Source organism: Aythya fuligula, chromosome 23, assembly GCF_009819795.1.
Source record: "Aythya fuligula isolate bAytFul2 chromosome 23, bAytFul2.pri, whole genome shotgun sequence".
In the NCBI taxonomy this organism is placed as follows: domain Eukaryota; kingdom Metazoa; phylum Chordata; class Aves; order Anseriformes; family Anatidae; genus Aythya; species Aythya fuligula.
In genome coordinates, this window is record NC_045581.1 from 5,997,220 (window position 1) to 6,021,994 (window position 24,775).

At 47.9% G+C, this 24,775-nt stretch overlaps 1 protein-coding gene across 2 annotated transcripts in view; it reads left to right on the top strand.

Annotated features, from left to right (window-relative positions):
* The window catches only part of CSMD2 (CUB and Sushi multiple domains 2), a 285,673-nt gene that overhangs the window by 243,611 nt on the left and 17,287 nt on the right, over window positions 1–24,775 (top strand). For both annotated transcript variants that reach the window (XM_032202121.1, XM_032202122.1), the window contains 10 exons: window positions 218–364; window positions 1,330–1,518; window positions 6,714–6,899; window positions 7,201–7,395; window positions 8,855–9,028; window positions 9,397–9,570; window positions 12,901–13,074; window positions 13,903–14,091; window positions 16,955–17,128; window positions 19,551–19,733. In XM_032202121.1, coding sequence (XP_032058012.1) covers window positions 218–364; window positions 1,330–1,518; window positions 6,714–6,899; window positions 7,201–7,395; window positions 8,855–9,028; window positions 9,397–9,570; window positions 12,901–13,074; window positions 13,903–14,091; window positions 16,955–17,128; window positions 19,551–19,733 — 1,785 coding nt within the window. The remainder of the gene's footprint in view (window positions 1–217; window positions 365–1,329; window positions 1,519–6,713; window positions 6,900–7,200; window positions 7,396–8,854; window positions 9,029–9,396; window positions 9,571–12,900; window positions 13,075–13,902; window positions 14,092–16,954; window positions 17,129–19,550; window positions 19,734–24,775) is intronic.

Sequence of the window (24,775 nt, forward strand, 5' to 3'; positions counted from 1 at the left end):
GGAGCCAGGTGTATTCTTTGGGGCTCATGTTCACAAAACGAGCACTGAGCATGAGCTGTCATTCATGGACTCATGGTAAAGTGGAAGCTCTCACACTCTGATTTCAAAAGGCACCTGATTCTTCTTGCAGAAACACACCCTGGCACATGAGGGTGTGAGTAACAATTTCTGTGTGTCAGCCTTGACTTTTATTCGTTCCCTTTCTCTTTCCTCACAGGTCCCTCTGGCCAGAGCCCTCTGCTCTTGTCACTGAGTGGGAACTACTCTGCTCCTCTGACTGTTACCAGCAGTGGGAACAAAGTCTATCTCCGTTGGTCCTCTGATCATGCCTACAACAGAAAAGGCTTCAAAATCCGCTACTTCGGTAAGCACCCAGCAGAGACTGCATGCCTCTGCCAGAAACGTGGTCATCTCCTCAGCTAAGGATCTCCACAAAATTGCTGCAGAGGGGCAGAGGCCATCTGTGGTGGCAGAAGGTGCCAAGGCCTGGGAGGGTACAAAATGCTGGCCTTGTTCTGAGGCCTCAGTGGGGACTGGTGAGGCTTGGGAAAGCGAGTTTATTTCCAGCAAAAAAACACTCACAGCTCTGGCTGGGCTTCCTCCATCACTGTTACAATTCAGAACCAAAAATATATAACCATAGACAACTTGGCCCTGGATGCATGAAACCATCCCATGCAATTCACAGAGAAGATTCCTGTTTTACAAAACCGTTGTATCTCTGGAATGATGAGGCCATTTTGAGATGTTTGAAGGTTACCATCACAAAATATAAAATCTTGTGTTAGGAGCTTCCTGGTGCCTGAGACACGACTGACATGTCACTGTGCTACAGCATTTGCAGCAAACTGTTTAAAACACCTCATGTCCCGGTCAGGCATTCTGCCACAGCTCTCGGAGGAACAGGACCAGGGAGTCCTGGTTGCTCGTTCAGCACAAAACCACTGCCAGATACTGAATGCTTGCTGAGAATTCCTTAAAATGAATTACTATTTTTTGGAACTTAGCAAGCCTTAATTAATGAAAGTTATAAAACTGAGTTGAGAACTTGCCAGCATGTCATAAATAAGTAATGGCTTTGCTCAGTAAATGAATTAAGTAATATTTAATTATCAGAAATTACTCTTTATTTCTAGAGCTGAGTGAACCTTGGATAGTAGCTCTACACTCATTTCCACTTTGACTTTATATTTATCTATCACAAGTTCTGTTCCTTGCGCAGCCTTAGGTTATGGTAAGCACTGTGTAATCCCTGAGAACGGGAAGGGGATTTGTCTTGATAGAGCCCATCCAGTGATTTATTTATTTTTCCTCTGCCCTTCTCTCCAGCTCCGTACTGTAGCCTCCCGCAGCCGCCAGCCCACGGGCTGATTCTCAGCCAGACGGGTCTGCACCCCGGCAGCACGGTTCGCTTCGGGTGTGACACAGGTTATCGTCTCGTCGGCCACAGCACCGCCACCTGCTCCCAGCACCCCCAAGGCTACTTCCACTGGAACGAAGCAATCCCGCTGTGCCAAGGTGAGAGCAGAGAGCAGTATCCTTACACAGACCCAGGGGTCCTGGGGAGAACTGAGTAAAACGCAGTAAAAATAACAAGCTATTGTAATTCCCTTAATTCCCTCTGAGATCAGGCTTTGAGCTGCATGTAGGCAGTGAAGGGTGGTCCTCTTATATCCAAGTCCTTGGGAACAGATGGGCAAAGAGTAGAGGGAGTTAACTGTTGAGGAGCAGAGGGTCATTGTCAAGCCTGGGGCAGGTGAGAGAAAATCCATCAGTGCAAAGGGTACCATTTCAGAAGAATTTGAATTCTCAGGAAAGCCATAACTTCTGTTAAGGTCAAGAGAAGCTGTTGTCTGGAAGAATCTGGAAAGGCTGGCAGAGATGTGGGTTCCACTGGGATTTAGTGGCTAGAATTTGCTTTATTATTTCTGGAAATCCACTCTTAGCTCTGTGTGGGATGAGATTTCTTGGGATTCAGATGGTGCCCAGTTTCTGTCGGCTTTATATAAGATTTAGGCATGTAGTTGTTCTTTCCACATCACCTCCTAATCAACCGTAATCGTTATGCCCTGTCACACTTAGCACGTGGCTCCTTGCAGGTGTGGGAGAGGAGGGGAGGCAGGGCAGCGTGCACCGGGGGGTTGCTTTCACACCATTTTGTCTCTCTATGCGCACTTTCTGATTGCACCTTTTCCTCAATCCACCAATCATCCCAGCTCCTTTGTGTTGATAAAATGCCCATCTTTATTCAGATGAAGCCTTTCAGTGTCTTTGAACATTCATCCATGTTCCAAGGGAACTGAACACTGGGGATTAATATTACATTGACTTCCCTGGAAACTGGCCAGAGAACGGAGACGGCAGAGGCAAAATCTCGTTGCACTGTGTGCATTGTCACCCAGTCCAAACCTTAAGGAAAAGCAGGATTATTTAGTGTGGGGGTACCAAAGAGCCTTGAAAATTCCTTTCTGTCCTCCTGAATCACTTAGTGCCTCTTGGTGATGCATGGGCTGTGTGCAGTCCTGCCTCTGAAGGCTTGCTCTGTGATGTGGGTGCTTAAATCCATTCGGAGCCCTCTCAAGGTTGTATTTATTTAAAGGCAAGCGGAAAACAGTAAAGCAAGCCCCTGTCACCCAAAGTGCGATGCTGTTGGCAAGGGGGGGCGGGTCTAGGAAAATGGGCACGAGCTCAGATAATGATTTAACCTCAGCGGTGAGGCAGGCTGGGGCTGCTGACACCAGCAGATGAACCGCACAGCAGGCCCGGCACGCGCCAGGGGCTGTCATGGCAACTGCGCCTCACGAAGCCCTCGCCCAGCGACAGGAATCTCTCCCCGATACACGCTGGGTCTTTTTATTTTAAGGCAAATAATGTAATCAGAAATCGGTACTAATGCTGCTAAGTGTTCACTGCCTCGGTGTGCTGGGGATGCCACCTGGGCCTCGGGTTCAGCTCTTTACTCCCACGGGGTGCTGTGGTGTGTGGGGAGTGGACTTGAGGCACAGAGGCAGGGATGGGGTGGATAGAGAGGATGTGTGAGGAGGATTGTACGTGGCTGAGGTAGCACCCGACAGCAGGAATTTAAAGCAGAAACAAGTCCCTGAGCACCAGTACCTTGGCCAGCATGGAAAGAATCAGAGCATACCTCTCCATTACCCCCCTGCCTGGACTGGAGCTGGGGGCACCTGCGGGATCGCTCGCCCCAGGCCCAGCTCCATGGGCTCCTTTCCATAACCCTTTGGGGAAAGTCACCTCCCCACTCTGTTTGCCCATGTTCACGTCTGGGATCTCAGTACTGGCCCATGGTCACCAAGTGCCTGGAGATGGACACAGGAGGCGAGGAGCAGCAGCGAGCCCGAGCCGTAGGAGAATTCATGGCAGAGCAGCTCCCCCCCCTGGCCTCGAGCTGCTGATAGCCAGGCCTGGCTCGGTTCTCCTTGCCCAGGTCAGCTGCATAAAATCCAGCACATCTCTTTTTTTTTCACACTGTTCTCGAAGCCAACTGGCAACCTTTTGTTTTGGGCCGTACTCAATTTCTCCTTTCTGGTGGCTAGGACCGCATGGCAGAGATTTGGGAACTCGATCCACAACACAGCATAAATTGCTCGCACAGTCAGCTGCGTCAGGAGGAGAGGAACTGGGGTCCCCGTAAACACATGGCCTAGTTAACAAATGACATTTCCCATAGCTCCCCTCTGCCAGCACATAATCCTCTTCCCCTTCCCGATCCCCTCTGAATAATCTTTACTACGTGCTCTGTCCTAGCTGACATTTATGGAAGCAGCAGAGAATATTCTGCAGGGAACAATCTTGCGTTGGCACAATGGGGGAGAACACAAGATGATCTAATATGCCTTTTCTGTCTCTGCTGCCTATTTTTAAGCTGCTTTGTTTTTGGAATCCCAGCTGCAGATTTGCTTTCATAGCCTCTGTCCCTTTTCCTAGCACATTTTCTTCCTGGAGACTGAGCTTTCATACCCCTGAACCCCCACAAGCACTCCTCTCTCCCCAGATCACGCTCTCAGTGGGTCTCTCCTGGCCAAATGTTGTTTTTGCTTTTCCCCAGGAACAGCTACTCTTTAATCTTTGTTTTCAGTGGATCGCATTGTCCACGATTTGAGCTTCAGAAATGGAGCAAGGTTATTGCCACCCCAAAAATCAAGCCGGACTCTGTAAATAGGAAGTTACTCATGCTGCATTCTGCTCAGGGATGCCTGACTGCACGGAAAGGCAGGATCCTGCCATCAGGTGCAGCATGCAGCCCACTCGGTGCAGCAGTTTTCAGCCTAATGAGCTCTTCCTGACCAATACATCTTCACATTGCAGCCTGACCATCTGCAGGAGGAGAAGGTTACTTCTTTGTTGTTATTTCTGGTGGCCTAATGAACTTTTGAGTCAACTGCCTCTGGCCCTCAAGCTCTGTATTATCGCTAACTATCTTTTGTATCAGGGCAAGGCTTATGCAATGGAAAATAAATAACCAAGTAGACCACTTCAGAGGCAGGAGGTAGGACTAGCCTGCGGTAGTGATCCCTGCATCATGAAGAGAAACGAAGGCAAGTGGCAGCTCAGCTTCACTGGCCTGGAGTAAGGCTGGGCCCAGGCTCTCTTTGCTCCTGGTGTCCCTCTGTGTCAGTCTGTGTCTCCTGGCAGCAAACAGAAGTGGTAGATTTTGGTGTGGTGTCAGGCTGGAGGCAAAGACTGTTCAGGCCTTGTGCCTCCTCGCTCTGTCTGTTCTGCCTAGGAAGACCGGCCCTGTCCTTGGGGTGGGTTGAAAAGGAGTGAGACGTTTCTTGCTGTCCTTACCAGGGTCTTGCTGAGTTCACATGCTCCCTTCTGACCTCTGAACAAAACTCTTGATGCCAGTGGAAGCTTCCTCATCATGACCTCTCTCTCCAGCTCCCAGGAGCAGAAGAGAGTTGAGCAGAGAGAAGGGAGAAGGCTTTGCTGGGGTCAGTGACAAGGAAAGGGGCTCACTCTCTAACCAGCCTCTCTGACTGGAAGCAGCATCAAAAAGTAATAATAAGAGAACTGCAGGATGGAAGTGAAAGGGTAGGACTTTCCAGGTCTCCTTTTGCCTTAGAACGAAATTGGTATTCAGCGTGGCTGCTTGTCTAGACACCCAGCCTTGTAGAGAGATTCACCAAGCTCCTTAGCTCGATGAAGTGACATACATGTGATTATCATTTCAACCAGGGATATGCCTGATCGTGCTAATACCAGCCTGCTGAATTACTCACACCTATTAGCAACACCAGCATCTGCAAGGTGCTGCGTAATTGTGCTCCAGGCTGGGGCTCTGGCCCACTCATGTAGTAGTAATGGGATAAAAATGGCTTGGACCATGAGTGGTGGAAAGCTCCAGTGGTTGTGCTGATGCTGTACTCAATAATTTTGGTCTCTCCTTTCAATGTTTGGTGGGGGTCCATGTTACCAGAACGTGACTTTTCTAATATTGCTGATTTTTTAACCTGTGTTTGTGCGCAGAGGGAATAACAGGAAGGTGAATGTGTGTCCAAGTATCAGCATGTGGCTCAGGAGGCATAGGCTCAGCTTCTGGTTCATGTATTAGCTGGGTGAGAGCAGCTCAGGCTACTCCAGGAAGGAATAGTTTTCCTTTTGAGCACTTCAAAAATGCATACAATTATTTGGGTTAGCTGTTGGCCTCTAAATCAGTGGCTGCTAGCAGGCTCTGCTCATCTCTGTGCCCTGCAGAGTTTGTTGGCAACCCCGTGGGGGGATTTTCTTGCAGGGACAGCTTTACACGTCCCAGCCTTTGCCATTCTGTGCCTGTCCAGATGGGTTGGCTGTGGTCTCCAGCCCAAGCGAGATGGGCATCCCCCAGAGCCAAGCCTCAAAGAGAGGGATGAGAACCTGCGTGTTGGTTTTGGAGGCAAGTCTGGATTTGGCTTCCCAACTCTTCCAAATGCTGATGAAAACAGCACAAGTTCAAGTGACAGACTCCCAGTGCTGGTTTTCCTAGCAGTAGAGAACAGGGCAATGGGGATTGCGATGTCTCATGAAACTCTTGGAGCATCAGTGAACATGATTCTGGTCTGCCTGTATCTGACTGTAGCTTGCATTTCTGTGGCCTGGCTGGCCCCTTTCTGCCCTGTTTGGCCACAGAGTGAGGATCTCAGCAGGAGTAGGGCAAAGCTTCTCTGAAGAGCTGCTGTCTTGAGCAGCCGTTTGGCATTGTGCCTGTTTGAGTTTTCCCCCTGAATTTCCCCCTTACCTTCTCAGTCATAGTGCTAAATTTAGCTCTCCTTCTGGCACTACATAATTATAGAATTTGCTGCCTTCTGTAATCCAGAAGTGCTGTTGGAAAAGGGATTCGGGTTGTCACTGCTGTGGGATGTAAATACAAAACATTATTGCTATCTAATCCTTTATCTCTGTGTGAAAACTTCTGAATACTGTGTTGATGCACTTTGTGTTACAGATGATAGAGAAAATATGAGCCAGCGTCTCTTCCAGCAGGTATCAGTATTCAGTGTTGGCTTTGCTGTTACCGCAGTGATGCAAAGGAGGTGAAAATCTGATCCTCTGTGAAAGCGGGCATTCATTGCAGCTCCTGGGGTTCAATGGGGTGCTGGAGCTTTTGCAAATAGGCGAGCTTTGTAGCTGGGGTTTCAGCTCACTTATCACAAATCCATGATCATATTGGAAGCTGACTGATTTCTCAGCTGTTTTTTTCCCCTCCTCCTTCCCAGCTCTTTCCTGCGGTGTTCCTAGAGCACCAAAGAACGGCGTGGTCTTTGGCAAGGAGTACACGGTGGGTACGAAAGCTGTGTACCAGTGCAACCAGGGCTTCCAGCTGCAGCCTGGGGAGGAGTCCAGCACCGAGTGCCTGCAGGCAGGACAGTGGAGTAACGGCAACCAGCCCCCGCAGTGTGTGGGTGAGTGGTGGCAGCCCGGGGCCATGCCACAGGGAATTTGGGAAGCCCCTTCAGTAATATCTTCCTGCCTCATAGGTATAATATTTAGGACATCAAGTTTCTAATCCTGTGCAACTTGTGTGTGGTGTCCCCTCTCGTGGTGCCTTGTTTTCCCACCTGTACAATGGAGATACTAATACTGGCCCCCTTGTTAAAAAGCCAACACACTCGCTGAAATACCCCAAAGTACCCTAGAGTTAAGCACCTCTTAATGCTTTGTCTCCTTTTTCTCCTCTGACTCACCACATTTGTCTGCTTTTAGCTGTCACCTGTCCCGACATCAACAGCATCGCAGTTGAGCACGGTCGGTGGCGGCTGACCTACGAGATCCAGTACCACTACAACGCCCAGCTCATGCTCATCTGTGACCCAGGCTACTACTACACAGGCCAGAGGGTCATCAGGTGCCAAGCCAACGGAAAGTGGAGCATAGGAGAACCGATGCCGACCTGTAAAAGTAAGAGCAGTGAAGCTGAGGAGCCGTGCTAGGGGCCCACCAGCTGCATGGGATGTCATGCAGAGAATGTGCTTTCTGTTTGCCATTCGGCAGGTGTGCAAGCTCTGCTGTCTGCATGCAAGCACGCCGCAACCCTGGCTGCTCGTGGCAGTGTCTGAGAGCATGGCTGCAGAACTGCTGTGGTAGAAGAGAGTTTGGAGGCAGGGAGAGGTCATCTGTTGATCTGATTCTTGGCTTAATCTAAATGCTTCCGCAAGAACTCGAGCACATTAGCTCATCTGTTGCTGTCAGGTCCCAGCAGCTTCGCTGTCACTGGTGCCAGATGCTCTGAAGTTTGCTTTTAAGAAAGAAAATAAAAAATTCTGATTTAAGACCTAACCTCTTCCAACGTGATGCAAATGCCAAGTTTACGAGGGTAACAGTGTCACCTGTAAATCAAAAGCACCCTTGGCAAACAAGCAGTTCTCAGTCGTTCTGACACAACTGCCATGCCTTGGATCTTTTTTTTTTTTTTTATCAAAGGTGGAGATTTTTCTCTCAAGAGTGTGGATAGAGGCAGAAAAATTTCTCCTTCAGAATGGCAGCTTTCCCTTCCCTCCTGGCTCTCTTTGTTTCTAGAGATGCAACTGCCAGCTTCAGTGACAGATGTAGTTTTACCCCTGCTAGCTCTTCAGCCAGATCCAGGAGCGTGAGCCTGACCCCATTTTATTTCTTCAGCGTTATTGCCACATAAATTCAAATGACAGGAACTTGGCAATGCACTAAGGTCAGAAGAACCCAGTGTGAGTCTGTTTTCTTGCTGAGTGTGAAAGCTCCCAGAGGGTTTGCAGATCTTTAAGGTAGATAAAATAAAGAGCTGAACTTTGTGGCTGGAGCTGCATGTGCAGTGGCTCCTGGCCAAGCTCCAGCTGTACCTGCGGGAGTTGGATCCCTGGGCTTTCCACTGGGTGTCTTCTGAGGGTTTGATCTGTAGACTTCAGCCCTCTCCTGGAAGTCGCTGTGCCAGAAAAAGCACAGAGGTCTCTGAGTGTCACGTTCTAGTTTGAAAACACCCATTAATGTTGTGCCATTTTGTGGGTTTTCTGAAAGTCATTGCTTAATGGCTGTATCTGGCAATGGGTTAATAATACAAATATCCCCATATTAAAAACTTCCTGTGTGAAAAGCTTCTCTAATTTCTTCCTAGCCAGTCTTATCTTTATGACTTCACTCGTGTCCTGAAGCAGAATTTTTAGTAGTGCTTATATTTGTCGGCTCATGTAACATGACTGAATTGTTGTTCTGCATGTTTAATAATGTTCTGCACTATTTAATAATCTTTCCTACTCATTATGGCTTTAATGACTTGTGGTGATAAGTGTCTGCACTTCTATAAAAAAAAAGACACAACAAAAGACAAAAACAAAACCAACTATCTCCCTGCCCATTCTCTCTTACTGTAATTTGGGATCTCTTTCAGTTATCTCTTGTGGAGATCTGCCAACTCCTCCCAATGGCAACAAGATCGGCACGCTGACCAGCTACGGTGCCACGGCCATCTTCTCATGTAATACTGGCTACACCCTGGTAGGATCCCGCGTGCGGGAGTGCATGGCCAATGGACTTTGGAGTGGAGCCGAAGTGAAATGTCTGGGTACGTGCAGAGCATCTGTTTTGTGATGGTGAAAGAGTCCTGGTGGTATTTCAGGAGAAAACAGGGATTTTGGATGTTGATTAAAGAAGGAACCCGAGTGAGGACTCAGTGCTGCTGAAACATTAGAGTGTTCAGTAAATAGAAAAAGGAAGCAGACTTGGATTGTGTACTGCTCAGTAGATGTGAGATGTTATGAGATTGGAGAGGAGAGCTTTAAAAATGATATGTTGTTTTTGCTGCTGCTCTGGTTTTATTTATTACTGCAGAGACTCAAACTCAGATCCAGCCAGACAGTCAGGTCGGTGTGTGATGACTTCAGGAGGGGCAGGCGAGAGCTCTCAGTGATTCTCCTTGTCTCCCTCCTGCAGCTGGGCACTGCGGTGTTCCCAGTCCCATCGTCAACGGGCAGATCAATGGGGAGAACTACAACTACCGTGGCAGTGTGGTTTATCAGTGCAACCCCGGCTTCCGCCTGATCGGGATGTCTGTGCGCATCTGCCAGCAGGACCACCGCTGGTCTGGGAAGACTCCTGTCTGTGTGCGTAAGTATGTGGTCAGATTTCTTTAGCCCTGGTTATGGGCAGAGGACAAGAGCACACTCAAGGGCCGTTGTTCAGTTTACAGAAAGAAAAAGTAATGTAAGCAGTGAAAAAACAGACTTGGGGGACCAGCCAGCCCTGGTTTTTGCTCAGCAAAGAAATGCTTGCCCCCCAGACTGTTGCTACAGAAGGGTGGATGGGAGGAGAGTTCAGCTTTATTCGTAGCTCTTTTCGCTGAAATATTCCTCATTTAAATGAGTGCTGTCAGGTTGGCAGCATCAGCTGAGTTCACTCTGACTCCCTCCCCGCTGTGCAAAGCTGGCCCTTCCCGTTCAGCCTAGCATGTTGCTGGCAGCTCTGGGTCCATACCGGGTCTCTCTATAACTGAGCAGCAATCTCTGGCACTGGTAATATATACTCAAAAGGCAGTTACAAAAATGGCACTGGGGAAGCTGGAGAAATGCAGTCAGGTTTCCAAAGGTGCCGTTGCTTGGAAGTGAGCCTGTTATTTCTCAGGATAGTCCAAAGATGAAACGGGTTCCAGTTGTCGTGCTGGGAACAAATCTGGAGTGGGAAGTCCTGTAGGCAACCACCCGTGTTTTGTGGAGGAGCAACTCGTGGGTTTTCAGGTTTCTGTGCTAATTTTTCTGCTTCCTTGCAGCATTTCACACCTGGGCTCAACAAGGTTGCGTGCCCAGAGTGAGTGCATAGTGTGCAAGCATCCCTGGGGGTTGTGTAGGAGAGAGCTGAGGCATGGCAGGAGCAGCAGCTCTGCAGTTTGGGCCGCTTTGCTTCTTGCCTCTGCTTTGTCAGTTCTACCTTTTTTGCTGGTTTTTGTGTGCTGAGTTTCTAATGGATGAGCTCCGTTGAAGGTGTGGTTTCTGAGGAGAGTTCATCAGGGTGTGGGGAGGTTAAAGGCAGACATCGTCCCCACCAAGCACACCGCTATTATCCCCTTCTTTGAGACCCATGCTCTGTGCCAGAGGAAAGTCAGCCTCTCTTTCTTCCTCTGATCCACATTCATGAGTCACCTTGCACAACCTGCTCATTTATCTTTCCAGTAAATAAGCTAATTAAGTAAGTCTCTAGAGCTCTAACTAAGGTGTTAATAAGTTTAAGCATCTTATCAGTGGACAGTGCATTCCATGCATTTCATATCATGATTCTCCAGGTGTTTACTTCCAACCTCTCATGTCTGGGTTAGGGTTTTACGTGCAGAGGCACAATAGTAACAGCAAGATACGAAGTAAGGAATGACCTGCAAATCAATGAATATGCAGATTCCAGCCTAAAAATAAGAAATGGACTCAAGCTGTAATGGTTAGCAGGGGCTCCTAAAACTGGAGGTGTTCACGTCTAGGATTCTGCATAAGGTTTTAGGAAAAGAATTATTGAGAAGGCTGTCCCTGGTTCTGTAGGCAGGTGTGAATTACTCCAGTGTCTGAGGATGCTCAGCTGAAAAAGTTTTAATTCACTTTTACCTGCCAAGTACATACACAGTAACCTTGGACCAGGAAATCATATTGATAGAGGTCTTCCCGCTGTCAGGCAGATTCATGGAAATGCAGGATTTTCTAAACATCCATTTTCGTGGATCATCTTGTTCCTTTCAGGAGGGACCAAACCCTTTAGAACAAAGCTCATCTGTATCTGTCTTCTGACTACTGAGCCATCCTGCCACTACTCAGCTCGTTCGTATGCAGTGCCTTTGCTCAGCACTGCTTTGTGCTCGCTTCTGATTCTGGCACCTAAAAGCCTCCCAAGCTTTTGTGCAGAGACCTATAAAGGTGTCTCATGAAGAAGCTGGCCTTGAAGTTATTACACTACATTAGGCCTTATGGATAACATAAATTTAATGTCATTAACGCAGACCACTCTTGAGCTCTGAAATGAGATGGATTGTGGCTTTATTGCTTCTGAATAAGCTCAGGGTACTGTGTGTTACCGCATTATAATTTCCTACCGTCCTGATATTTTCTCTTTAAACCTGCTGCAGTTGCTTGCTCTATGTGAACTGGTCTTTTTGATCCATGCCAACTGGAGGGAGTCTTTTTTTCTGGGAAAGATTCCATCATCTATTTCAAAACCTGCATAATTGTATTCAGAAGTACCTCGGAGAACCTGACATCTGCTTCCTGTAGCACCGAAATGCTGTCTTGCTTCATATTTTTTTAAACCTGTACCTGTCACCAGCTTGCATAAGGAATAAATTCCTGTCCCTGTGGTGTAGTCCAGCCCTGGCAGTCAAACGTGTTATGGATCTTTTGTGGGAATTTCATCTTCCCCTCCGGCTTCCAGTTTTGGCAGCCGTACAGCTAAACTGCTGGACTTTTACTGATGGACCATTACCCTGTTTCAGCATGACAATAATCAATATTGGTTTGTCTTCATCTGTCAGAAGATGTTGCATTCCTTAAGCAGCCAAAAAGCTTTTTATGGAGCATCCTGACATTTCTTTTGCTGTGCTCAAAGTGAAGGTCTCCAGGCTTCACTCGCACCAAGGGCTGTGTCCTCCCATCCAGACCTGCTTCTGACAAGGAGCCAGCAGGGTGGCCCAGGCAAAAGCACATTTAATCATCAGCATTGCCAGTGCTCAATGCTGCTCAGCTCCTGCTGCTCCAGTCCCTGCACCTTCCCTACCTGCAGCTGCCCTGGGGACTTGGCGTGACTCTGAGCAGGGCCCTTTAGCTCTACACCTCCTCGCTGGCCTGAGCTGACATCAGCCACGGGAAAAAGAACTACACAAAAATCCTCATTACAGGGATTTAGTTACAAAGGTTTTCCCCCTGAAGTTGTTCAGACTCGAGAAGGAAGATATAAGCTTTTTAGGCCACATGCTAGAAACCTGATTTTTCTCTTTTTTTTTTTTTTTTTTTCCTCTCTTTTTACTATCCCTCCAGGTGTAACTTTATACTGCAGTGAGCATACATCTGACTTACACCAGGGAGGGGGAGGAAAACATCAGGTTTCATGGCTGCGTGTGCAATGCCCAGGGTAATGTAAGGCAATAGATTAATAGCAGTAGCCAGGATTTTTGAAGAGGAGCTCTACGGATTTACAGTATAAGTCAGTGAGATGCTGGCACTCAGCTGCTTAGAGAGGGGTTCAGAGAATTTCTTATGCCAGTAAAATGAACAAAGGTACCATGTCCTCAGCTTGATTCAGTATTTCAGCAGAGCAGGCCACAGATCTTTGAAGTCAGTGTGGGTTTCAGAGTTGATGTGGGTTTTTTCCACGGTTGCCCTTCTTGTTTGGTTTTTATTTTTTTTCCCCCCACTGGATAATCCACGTTCTTCCAGGCAGAGAAATAACATCTCCCATTTCTGATTGTAGCCATCACCTGCGGCCACCCTGGCAACCCTGCCAATGGCTTGACCCAAGGGAGTCAGTTCAACCTGAACGATGTGGCCAAGTTTGTGTGCAACACGGGGTACCGCCTGGAAGGGGCATCGCAGTCCCAGTGCCTGGCCAACGGGCAGTGGAGCAGCAGCCTGCCCGCCTGCCGTGGTAAGTCATCTGCTGCCACCCCCTAGGTGGCTTGGACTTCATCCTCTGTGCACCTCCCTCGTTGTTACTCTGGGTTCCTGAAATCCAGCCCGACGCTGGCGTAAATTCATCTGTAAAACATCCTAGCTCCTCTGGAATGTGAGTGATGCTTGAACTCCAAGGGCCTGTTTAAATGTATCAAACCTGATTTTCCTTTGGGCTTCACTTAAAGCTCTTAATGGGCCCTGCCCAGCCTCTACATCCTCCAAGACATTCAATTATTTGCTGTAAGTGGGGAGTACAAAAGAAAATATCAAGCCAGACCTTTAGTAGAGGTCCTCCTGGTAACCCTAGACCAGTTTACTCAAAGCAAACTCTTTGGCCTTTGCTGCAGAGCCCCTTTCCTTACAGGCTGCCCTACTTCCACTGGTATTAGCACTCCAGTTCACTTACCAAATTCCCTTCCCTCCCTGCACTCCCTTCATCTGTATTCCATGAATCCAGTATCTCTCTCGATACTGTTGCTGTGTTGGTCAAGAAATCAGCCCTTCCCTGTTGGCTGATGCAAGCCCTGATTTGAGACCATAGAGGAAGGCTCTGCTGTATGGCAGGGCAGGAGCCTACAGAATTGCCTCTCCTCTTGTCTTACTTTTAATGAAGACTTTTTTTATTTCTGCCCCCAAATAATCTTTAAAAAATAATAATAATTAAAAAAAATAACACCTGAGCTGTGGAATATGTGATGAATATGTGATTTGCAGTTTCTTCCCCTTTTCCTGCTCATTTTTGAAGAATCCTTTGTTCTTTGTTACACCCTTTGTTTTGTATTTTTTTGTTGTTTGTTTGCAGTTATAAACTGTACTGACCCCGGGCACCTGGAAAACAGCATCCGTCAAGTGCAGCCAAGTGGTCCTCACAGATTCAGCTTTGGAACAACTGTCTCATATCAGTGCAGCCATGGATATTACTTATTGGGTACCCATGTACTGACCTGTCAGGGGGATGGCACTTGGGACCGTGCCCTCCCACAGTGTCTTTGTAAGTTCTCCAGAATAATACCCATTTTGTCAGAGCGTTGGGTCCTACTCCACAAACCCACCATGGGTTTTCCTCCCGTGTAGTTCTTCTGTTGCTTAAGCTGAATGGTTATGTCAAAAGTCTGGATCCAAAGCCCTTTGCAATCCATGGGAACCTTTCCGTATGTTTCACTGGGCTCTGGATCCTGCCCACAAAAGGAAAATAAGTGATCAGAGGAAAGAAACCATATTAGACAAGGATCGTTTCCCTCTGCAGGGGAAGGCAGCATCCTCTGAGTTTTACTGATTCTGTGGGGCTCCAGCAGAAATAGTGCAGGTAGAGAGGAGAAGCCTGGCTTCTGCACCACAGGCTTTCACAGGAAGCAGCATCAATTAGCCTGACCAAGGACAGAGCGTATTTAGCAGCAGCCAGGCATGGCTGAGTTTCCATACACCCACTCATCCCCGTGGCTTCGGAGGAGGGAAATGATGGTGTGGTGGTGAAATACTCACAGCCTTTATTCTGCTGCAAAGCAGGTGGTAAAGAGGATTTGCTTCTTGACTTGTTCTATATTTTTTCTCCCTTCCTTAGAGCATCCTTGCCCTTTCTGACATTGCGGTTTGCAGAGAGAATTGGGAGGTTCAGAGCAACAATTTGGCTTAAGGGATATTTCCAATAGTATAGAAGACCTTATGTAGAAGGACACAAAATCTCTTGCTGGTCATGTGCTGTAGTAGTTATACCTAGTCTAGGAGCTCCCCAGACATTTTATGAAAGGTGTCAGTGGTGTTGCCCTCTGTCATGCCCTTGGCATTAGCAGCCAGGGGCTGCACCCAAAGAGCAGTGCAGGGATGACACCCACAAGTCTGAGTCTTGACACAGCATCTCAGGAGTCTCCTGGACATAAAAATCCAAAAAATCCTCCGCGAGGATGAGAAAGTGTTTAGTGCATTTAGTATTGCACATAGCCAAAAAAAAAAAAAAAAAAAAAAACACCATCAGGACTGAGACCTGGGTTTTGTGAGTTTTGTGCTAGTATTTCCTTCCTGGACACTAAAGAAATTGGGATCTCTTGTCACCTAGCATAACGAATCAGTAAAGCAGTCAAAAAATGGATCTCCTTAAGTACAAAAATCATCTGAGCTGTTCCAAAGCCACAACTGTTTCTTTTTCTTTTTTTTTTTCTTGTATTATCCTTTGACACTTAAACACAAAAAGTAGTTTTTGGTACATTTTTCTTTGCTTTTGTTAGCAGCATGCCACCTTCTTGCGTTTACAGCACCTTGCACAGGCTGTGGGAATTGACAAGTGATAACCACGTGTTAACACAGCTGCAGGGACTCCAAGGCAGTAGTTTCCTCTAAAAGCTGGGAGCCTGATATTTCGGGCTTCTCCAGTCCGCAGCTGTTCAGCTCAGTGAAAGGAATCTCCTTTCTTCAAATGTTGAACATCCACTGACTTGGAGGATTTGTGGGCATTCTCAAAACTTTGGAAATTCCAGTCAGTTTTACAACTGATTCTCTGATTCGTGGGCTTAATAGTTTAGAACAAATACGAATAATAATGTAAGAGATTCTTGCATGCCTTTGTTTTCTTTCTGTGTCAACCTTAGGATGTGCTCAGGGCTGAAACCCATATCCCTTAAAGGTGTTTATAGCTGGGTGTCTGGAATTACAACGGACTTTCTAAAACATAAGCCAAGAAGCTTGACAGGCTTGGGCTGAGAGTTTTGTCTCATGCCTGTTTTTGAAGAGGAAGTAAAACAGAGCTGATCTCCTTCAAGGGGTGGGAGAGCAAACCCAGTAAGGAAAGTACATGGGAGCAGAGCCTAATGCATCAGAAGAAACAGTCTTCCTGCTGTGTACATAAATCCTTTAAAAACCTCAATACTGCCACAGGTTTTAAGCTTAGCTGAGTCTGCTGGAGTATCTGTTATTAAATTGTTAGTTACAGTGTGAGTTTAAGTATTAGCTATCAAACCCATTTCTTTGCAAAGCGTCCTTGGTTTTAGTCACAGCTCTGCACCAATATATTTCAACGCCCACATGCCCAAACATAAGCGTGCTCTCCTTTTTATTGAAACATACATCATGTTTTCTACCTAATGCCAGTATTTGTATTTTTAGACTCTAGTGGAGGGAGAGAACATATCCGTTACGGATGCTTTCCTTCAGAAACCAAACGATGCATGGTCTTTACGCTGAGGATCCTCATCCAAACCTCTCTAGTAGTCCCTAGATCTGTTGGTATATTTGTCAACACCCTCACTGTCTCCACTTTGATTGCCAAGCTAAAGCAAACCTATTAATTATTGTTACTGGCGGTGATTGGTTTTTTGTGTTTTTTTGTTTTGTTTTGTTTTTTTTTTTCCTACTAGTAATGGCTGAGTGAGCAGTGCTCCATATCCACCAGGATAATTTCCTCAGATGTGACACAGCATCGAGTAATTGATTACAGCTCTGTGTTGACAGGATATGGCACTGACGGGTGTGGATGGGGATGAGGGTGTGCGTGGAGATGCTCATGTTTAAGAAGGGATGGGTCCCCAAGGAACCTGCGAAGTGCCTGTCAGTGTCAGGAGCAGGCATTTACGCACAAACCCTTGGCAGTTGTTGCAGGAGCAGTGTGTGTCCCCCACAAGGACGCGGTACAAGGTGTGCTGTGCCATACCTGCGCCCTGCCGTGAGCCCATCACCGGGGCTGGGCACCACCACTGGGGGGGCTCAGACCACTCTGGGGCAGATGTGTGGGCTCTGAGCTACCAAGAACCCAGGTAGCAACCTCAAACACACAGGGCTTTGCCATGTACCTGCTCTGTCTGCCTCTGAACGTGTCCCCCAGGCAGTTCCCTCGTGGCTGAAGCCGTTTCATCCATGTCTTGCAGTGGTCTCTTGCGGGCACCCGGGCTCCCCGCCGCACGCCCAGATCTCAGGTGACAAGTACACCGTCGGCTCCGTGGTCCGGTACAGCTGCCTGGGGAAGCGGACTCTGATCGGCAACTCCACTCGCATGTGCCAGCTGGACGGGCGCTGGAGTGGCTCCCTGCCACACTGCTCAGGTGAGCTGCACTCGGGGCAGTAGGAGATGGCACAATCCTGTCCCTCGCAGCATAAAGAACACTGCTGCTCCTTATCCTGCAAGGGGGCAGCCTGATGGGCTGTGCTGAGCTGGAGAAATGTGTGTGTACTACAGAGATTTTGGATCGTGGAATGCTGAAAATCACTGTCTCAGCTATCCAGTCTCCTGCAACTTGGATGATAAGCACTGGCAGAGAGTAAACCATGAAGCTTGCAAGAGGAGGAATAAATCACTGCAGCAAATGTTTGTGGCAGGAGGAGTGCTGCAGCCTGCTGGTTACGGTTTTCTCCATGCAGAGTCTGTGCAGGGTGAACGTGTCTTAAGAAAAATCAGGTCCCTGCATCCTAACTCCAGCATCTGACCCTTCTGTGCATGCGTTCCAGTAAAAGAGCACGTGTGGCCCCTTTCCAAGGCCTGACATCTGCTGTTATGGCACTGTAGCTGTCCCAGGTCTTAGTACCTCAGCTGGGAGCAGTTTGGCTGCAGAACTCCCTCCTTGCTCCCATGCCAGTGAGAAAGGGTCTTGCATTGAAAACATCCTGATCAGTAAAAATGTCCCTGGTGAGATAGGTCAAAGTCGTGTGGGATACAAAGAGATATTCTTGCCAAGCCTTCCTGAAATCAGGGCATTGGGATCTCAACTGATGGCCTCCACTGGAAGGGAAGATGCTGAATAATTGGCAGGATGCTGTACAAAGCCCTCTCCATGCCATCCTGTCACTCGTTCCTTGGAGAGCACAGGTAGAGACAAAGTAAGAACTTAGCTGGAGCAAAGCAGTTGTGACAAGTGTTAATTTTTAATTGTACCACTTAGATTTAGCAGCTGCACTTGACCAAATTTAACCTCTGCTTTGGAAGGGAAAAAGCAATGAGGCAGAGTCATCCTCATACTCAGAAGCCGTGTCTGCAGAGCAGAGTTCCTGATCTGTAGCTGCTTGGAAGGGTTTTCTGCTCTAATTCGTCCCTTTTTCCCCGTGCAGTTTTCACTGTCACTTCTGTCATCTTTTTGGGTGGATTTTGGGGATATTCAGCATTACTCTGACTAGTTCTTCCTGACATCTGCTGTGTGTGATTTTTCTGAACAACTTCGTGGAGGCAGCTTTAGACCAGTGCTGGCTGTGCCTGACGGGTCCTCCCTGACCCGGGGCCCAGTGAATGCCCCATGCCTCAGAACCAGGATCTCCACCCAACAGCCTGGGGAAGGACCCCTCTTTTACCCCAAACTCAGATGGTAAAATTACCAAAGCACTGAAGAATGAAGCCTTTAGTCGTGTTCCTCTATTTTACTGTAACAAGAACACAAAACTCTAGCCCAGGGCCTCATTCCCCAGTGCCTCCCCAGTGCAAGTCCTTGCTGGAAGCTGGAGCAGGAAGCGCAGAGGCCTGTGTCTTCTCTGCCTTTTGCTCAGAGGAGGTTTTTCAAGGCCACTTTCCCAACCCAGGGTGGAGACTGGGAGCTCAGATTGTCTCCATTGTGCACCAAAGATCCCTACTGTCTGATGGCAACTCCTGTGCAATGAAACAAAAGATTTTGATGTAAGTTGGTATGAAAGAAACTGTTGAGCCTGCAGCGTTCTCCCCCTTCTTTTTAAAAGCAAGCGTTTTTTCCAGGTGATGAATATGTTCATTATATTTTACATTGCACGTAACACTGCAAAGGTTGTACCTGCAGCAAAGCACAGAAGGCTCGGGAACTGGGAGCTTCATTGCTAGCTGCAGGAGTGGAGTAGTCTTTCCTGGCTTGGGGGTGGATGTGTTTACACAGATCATTAGCAGAGAAAGCCAAGAACAGGCATACATGGTGTGAGCCTGCATCAGGCAGTAAAGAGGTGGGCATTTCTCCAGCCTGCTTCAGCGAACCCCCACGAGGCATCTGCTGCAGCTGCTCCCTTCCTCCTGTCCCCCTAACTTAGAGCCAGCAGCACAAAGTGTTCACAACTTGTACAAGCGGATGGTTCTCAGCTGGATCCCTATCGCCTCCGTGCTCCAAACCCAACAGCTTCTTGTTCTGCAAATACAGTAGGGCTTGCTGAGGTGGCTTGGAGCATGTTGTAATTTCTGCTTGGAGGGAAACCATCCACATGACTGATGCTGGCAACCAAGCTGCTGTCTGCTGGAGCAGCTGCCACGGAAAGCAGCTGCAGCTGGTGAGGACTCCATCTTGAGATTCAGGAATTAGGGCCATATTTTGCAACCAGCTTAAAAACAATGTGCTCCCGAAGTCGGGGGACATTTCATGGGGAACTTTCTCTCTCTGCTGAAAGACAGTCAGAGACTTAAACTGAGTCAGCCACACGATCCAGATCTCTGTGCTTGTCCTCTGAAAGTGTGCTGTGCAGTGGGGAGAAGGGCCAAGCCCCAGGGCTCACTTACCTGATGATATTGTGCTCTCTTCTTAACAGGAGGCAGCCAGGGCGTGTGCGGTGACCCTGGGATCCCGTCTCATGGCATTGGGCTGGGAGATAAGTTTGATGTAGACAGCATGGTCCGCTTCAGCTGCGAGCCCGGGTACACGCTCCGGGGTTCATCCGAGAGGACCTGCCAAGCCAACGGCTCCTGGAGCGGCACACAGCCCGAATGCGAAGGTACTTCTGCAACCCCACACCTCCTGTGCCACACCAATACTGCCTCAGGGTCGGCTGCCTGGCCAGCCCAGCCCCTTGGTTTGGTTACGAGGCCATTCAGGTTCTTGCCAATATCAGGACTGAGGTACAGAGCAGTTAGAGCCCTTGGGCACTGGTCCTCACTTTGTCGTCCTCCTGAGAGCATCGCTCACTGCAAGAATCACGGGGTGAATTTCTCGTTCTGCATCCCACACCCAACTAGGTGGTCCATTTTGGCTGCAGATCTGCAGGTCCGGTACCACTGATTAATTGTTGCTTTATCAAAGAAATGCATCAGAATGAGTAATGTGAATAGACTCAAACCGCTGTTAAAGCTGGCACTGGCACATGCAAGAGTCATTTACATTAAGCACAAATGCAAAATGCAAATTATAATCCAGTAAGCATATTTTTGTATTTAAAAAAACCCAAACCCCTTATTTTCCTATTTGAAGGAATCAAGTGAGACCCCATAATCCAATGTAATAAACCCCCAGCCAGATTCTCTGAGCTGTGCTGCTTACTGCTACTGTTTTATAAAAGTGTTTAAAAATCAATTGGGGAAAGAACAAAAGCCAAAATGAGGCAGGATACCAAATGCAAGGAGACCTGGGCAAGTGCTTCTCTCCAGCTGATTTGAAAGCCAAAAGCTCAGAGACAGTTTGCAAATGAATTGGAAATTTATTCCAAATTGATGGAGCTCTTGATTGAAAAGACATTGAATCATGTTATTAATACACTCAGGTCTTGGTGTTTTTTTTCATTCTGTTTTTTTTTTTTTTTTTTTTTTTTCTCCTTTCAGTAGCTCTGTTCATTAATCTCAGGATAAATAACCCATCGGGTTCCAGAGGCACCAAAATAAGGATCCCTGGCAGATTTTTTCATACTTTATGAATAATAATAACATTAGGCCTATAATGTAGTCATTTAATGTTAAGTGCTGACTGGCCAATATAGGAAAGTAATTTACAGTGATGAGCAGTGAGCTATGTCTCTGTCATTTGTATGCACGGCAAGTTGCACGCGCTACGAGGTGTTCTTATGGCTGCACTTTGGAGTGTTATATCCAAGTTTATGGAACAGGTAGCTATAGGAGACGGAGGGGAGAGATTAATTTTGAGCAAGTGAAAATGAGGGCTGAGTGCCCAGGCAGGTGCTTGGAAGGAGCAGGCATCTCTGCTGACGTGGAAAAGCTCCAGCGTGGCAGCGCAGCCACTCGGCACCTCAGCGGGGCATTAGCTGTGACTCAGCCACTTGTTCGCAGCTCTCAGCCACCAAATTGAGCAAAATCAAGCCTGATGGGGCTTCACAGGTCACCAGCGCTCACCTGCCCAGGGAATTCAATGCAAATTGCTCTCCAGATAAGCTGCAAAATGAGCGCAGAGGGTCTCGGTCCATTCAGCAGGAGGTGTGGGCCCACTGCAGATGAACACAAGCGTGCAGACACCGTGCAAATCCTACCACGTAAGTAGAAGGAAGAGGAGAGGAGCTGTTATTTCCATTTCAGAGAGAGCAAGCTGCCGTAATAGGTTCAATTACAAAGCCTGCGCTTGTCTTTGAAGTCAAGGAGCTGATTGTTGGACTGGCAGTGGCTTCCTGCGTCAGGACCAGTACAGCCAGCTGGTCCATGGAGGGGATGTAAGTGTATGAGAGTGCTGGGCTTCACAAAGGATGACCTTCAAACTCATCAGCTTTCAGTCCTGCTACCTTTTACCAGCTAGAATATTTCCATAAAAACCAAAGGAGCAGGGAGGCAGGAAGAAGCCACAACTGATTTCTCCAAAATGTACAAATTATTTGAAATGAAATTAATTGGAGAGACTCCTCCTGGGACTCCTGCTTCAGCCTGTTTTACATTGCTCCAGCTTTGTTGTCCCCGGTAAGAGCAGCTTCCCTAGCTTTCTAAAAATGGCAGACCTCGTTTAACATCAATTTCCAGCAAGTTTTTAAGATGTAAATGACATTTTAGATGTGTTTTTCCTTCTTTCTCCTCCTTCCTGATGCCCCATTTGTGCTCACGGAATGGTGCAGGAGGGGGTTCACCAGTCGTACTCTGCTGCATGCTCCCTCCTCCACTCAGAAGCCGAGCAGAAATTTGCTTTTATAATGTTTATTGTTTCACCAGTTGAATTAAAACTGCATCCAAAATGAGATGAGGCCCTGGCTGCTCTTTGGCAGTTTCAGTAGACAGAAATGTGTTTATTTAATGTGATAATGCAGGGGGAAGGAACTGAGTTTTGTCTTATCCCAGTCTGACTAAGGAGGACATGTGAAGTGGCAGAACTGGGATTTGGGTTCAGGCTGCTTTTTCCTTTCTCTCTCTGCATAGTTAGGTGGAATGTGGGTTACTGGTTAAATTAAACAGCATGGAAATTACCAGCCCTGGAGCAAAGGCTGTGAGACTCCTAGGCTCTCAGCTGTGTCTTATTCCAGCAGGAGGTTTTGCCTGATGTGTCAGACATCATTAGGGGAGTGTTTCAGCCGGTCGGTCAGGTGGCAGCAAAGCCCAAAAGAAGGATCGACGGTTATAAAGATTAGGGCAGTGGGGGACGCGCAAAGGACACTGTATTCACATGCCACCTCGAGCACAGTCAGATGTGCACTTGTGCTCTGTGAGAAGTCACCAGCCCTCAGCTTTTCCTCGCTGCAGGTTGTGAGCAGCAGGGCTCGCTGCTCCTTGCAGGAGGGTGCCCTTCTCCTGGCACTGGTGAAGGCGAGGAACTTGCCTTCATCCTGGAACTTTATCCTGGAACTGATCCCCATTTTTTTTTCCTGCCACAGGGAAGAGTTTCTGATCCCTGGCAGTGGCAGAAGTTGGGACCTCTGTGCCATGCGCTTTGCCAGGGTGCCCAGCCAGGCTCATCCCTCTGCCAGTGTGCTGGGACTGACTGTGTTGCATGGCTGTTGGTTCTCTGGGGGTTGTTTCTCTGGCTGCCTTCTGGCTCCTGGCTGATTTCACAGACAAATCTCACCACCAGCTCAAAGCATTTGTTTTTAGAGCACTCACCAGACGGCTTTTGCTGATTGTGATGCTCTGTCTCATCTTCCTTGTGGCGCAGGGCACTCTCCTTGTCTTTGGCAGAGATGCTGATGGCTTTTAGCAAGCCTTTCAGTGGTGTTTGCTAAAAAGAACTTCACAGAAATAACTACAGGAACAAAATTTACTTTTGATAAAGAAACAAACCCAGAAACCCCAAGGTGGGGAGCTCTGTAATAACCCACAAATCCCAGAGATGTCTGAAATGTTTCCATAGCAGCACGGAGACCTTTCAGCAGTGCTCATGGTTGGTGCTGTGCGTGCACCCTGTGGTGCTCTGCAGCCCAGCAGAAGTTTTGCTCGGTAGAGATGCTTTGTGTGGTGGGAGCCGACTGATAACCAGGGCTCCTGGATCTTCTGCAGGGAGATGTGTGCTGCTCGGGTCTCAGCACACAGGGTCTGGGCTTCTGGGCTTGTCTGTCATAACTTCTGGAGCGTGGCAGAAACTGAGACTCGGGTGAGACGAGTGGCTGCCGGCGCCTCCTGCGCTCCTTGCAGCAGCTGAAAGTCAAACCTTCCTTGTCATATCAGTCATTTCAAGTTAGTGTCGTTTCCTGGAATATTTCCCCGGTAAAGAAGCAGCAACTGCAAGAAATCCCCATTGCAGCTGATTTTCAGCTTATTCTCTTGAATTTTGACTTAAAGATAATTGGGTTTGAGATTCTTCAGGAGACGTGAGTGGATATGACTATGGGACTTCCAGGGTATTTACGATTTATACTCTGTTAAAAACAGTGCAAAAACAGTTTTCTTTTGGGGTCTCATTCATTTTTCATCTCCAACTGAAGCCGCAGGGAATTATTTACCCACTTACTGCTCACTTGAGTGATTGGATCCTACATATATATAATTTATGATTTTAAGTTTAAGGCTTTTCATCCTTACATTTACAGCTTCTTTTATATCTGCACCACGGAGGCTGCAGCTGATGTACACTGAGATTAACCAATTTCCATAAGTCTCCTTTTAGTCACAGAAGTAATATTTTGGGGTCATCTGTGCATGTTTGGCCACAGGCATCTGTGGAGGAGGCTGGACAGGAGAGAACAGCTGATGTATGGACCAGTAGTGAAACAGTAATTTCAAGCTTTTTCTGGGTTGATAGAATCTGACTTTTATCCCAGCATCTCTTGGAAATGAGACGCGGAGACACTGGCTGCATGAGAAATCCGTAACGAGAGAGCACCTCGGATGGCGTTGGTGCCATGCAGAGTTTCTGTGCGCACAGTCCAGAATGGTTATTAGTTTCCTCCTGTTAGACAGATATGCCTCCAACAAGCTCATATGTTAACAGGCTGTCAGCAAACTAAGCGACAAGGAAGAGGGAGACTTCTCTCCTTGCCTTGGTGGCTTCTGCTCGCTGCTTTCCTGCTGTGGCCCAAAGTTGTGTTTCCCACTGGAGAAGGGCTGGCAGTGGCGTGTTGGGTGCACGTGCCAGGGGGGGCTCACCTCGTGTGTGCCCAAATTGATGCTCTTGCAGAGACCATGGCACATTGCCAGGGAGGGGAAGGAGCAAGGGATTTCCTTGTCAAAGATCCAGGTAGCTTAAGCCTTTCCTTGATTCCTATGATTTTCTTTTATGTCTTGTAATTTCAGAGTAAATGAGGGCTGGGTGCAATTACTGCAGGTGCTTATTTTGTGCTGACAGGGCTTCATGCATCACCATCCACTCCAACGCCCTTTTACTGCTGTGGTGCATTAGACAAAAAATTGGGGCGCTGACAAACCTGTAATTGTCTTCCCACAACGTTCTCCCTCCTCCGAAGGCCTACCTGGAGATAACCAGGCAGTGGTGGTGCTGCAGGGGGAGGGCAGCAGGCTCCCTCGCTGCTTTCCTTCCTCTGAACTCTGCAAAGCTCTCGGCTAGAAGAAGACCTCCACATCAAGCAGACAACAAAAAAAGTTCTTCCTGCAGCCTGGAGGAGCAGCCAGGAGGCCTGGCTGTGGTTCTGAACTGTGGGATCCACCCAGCAGGAGAGGGGTCCAG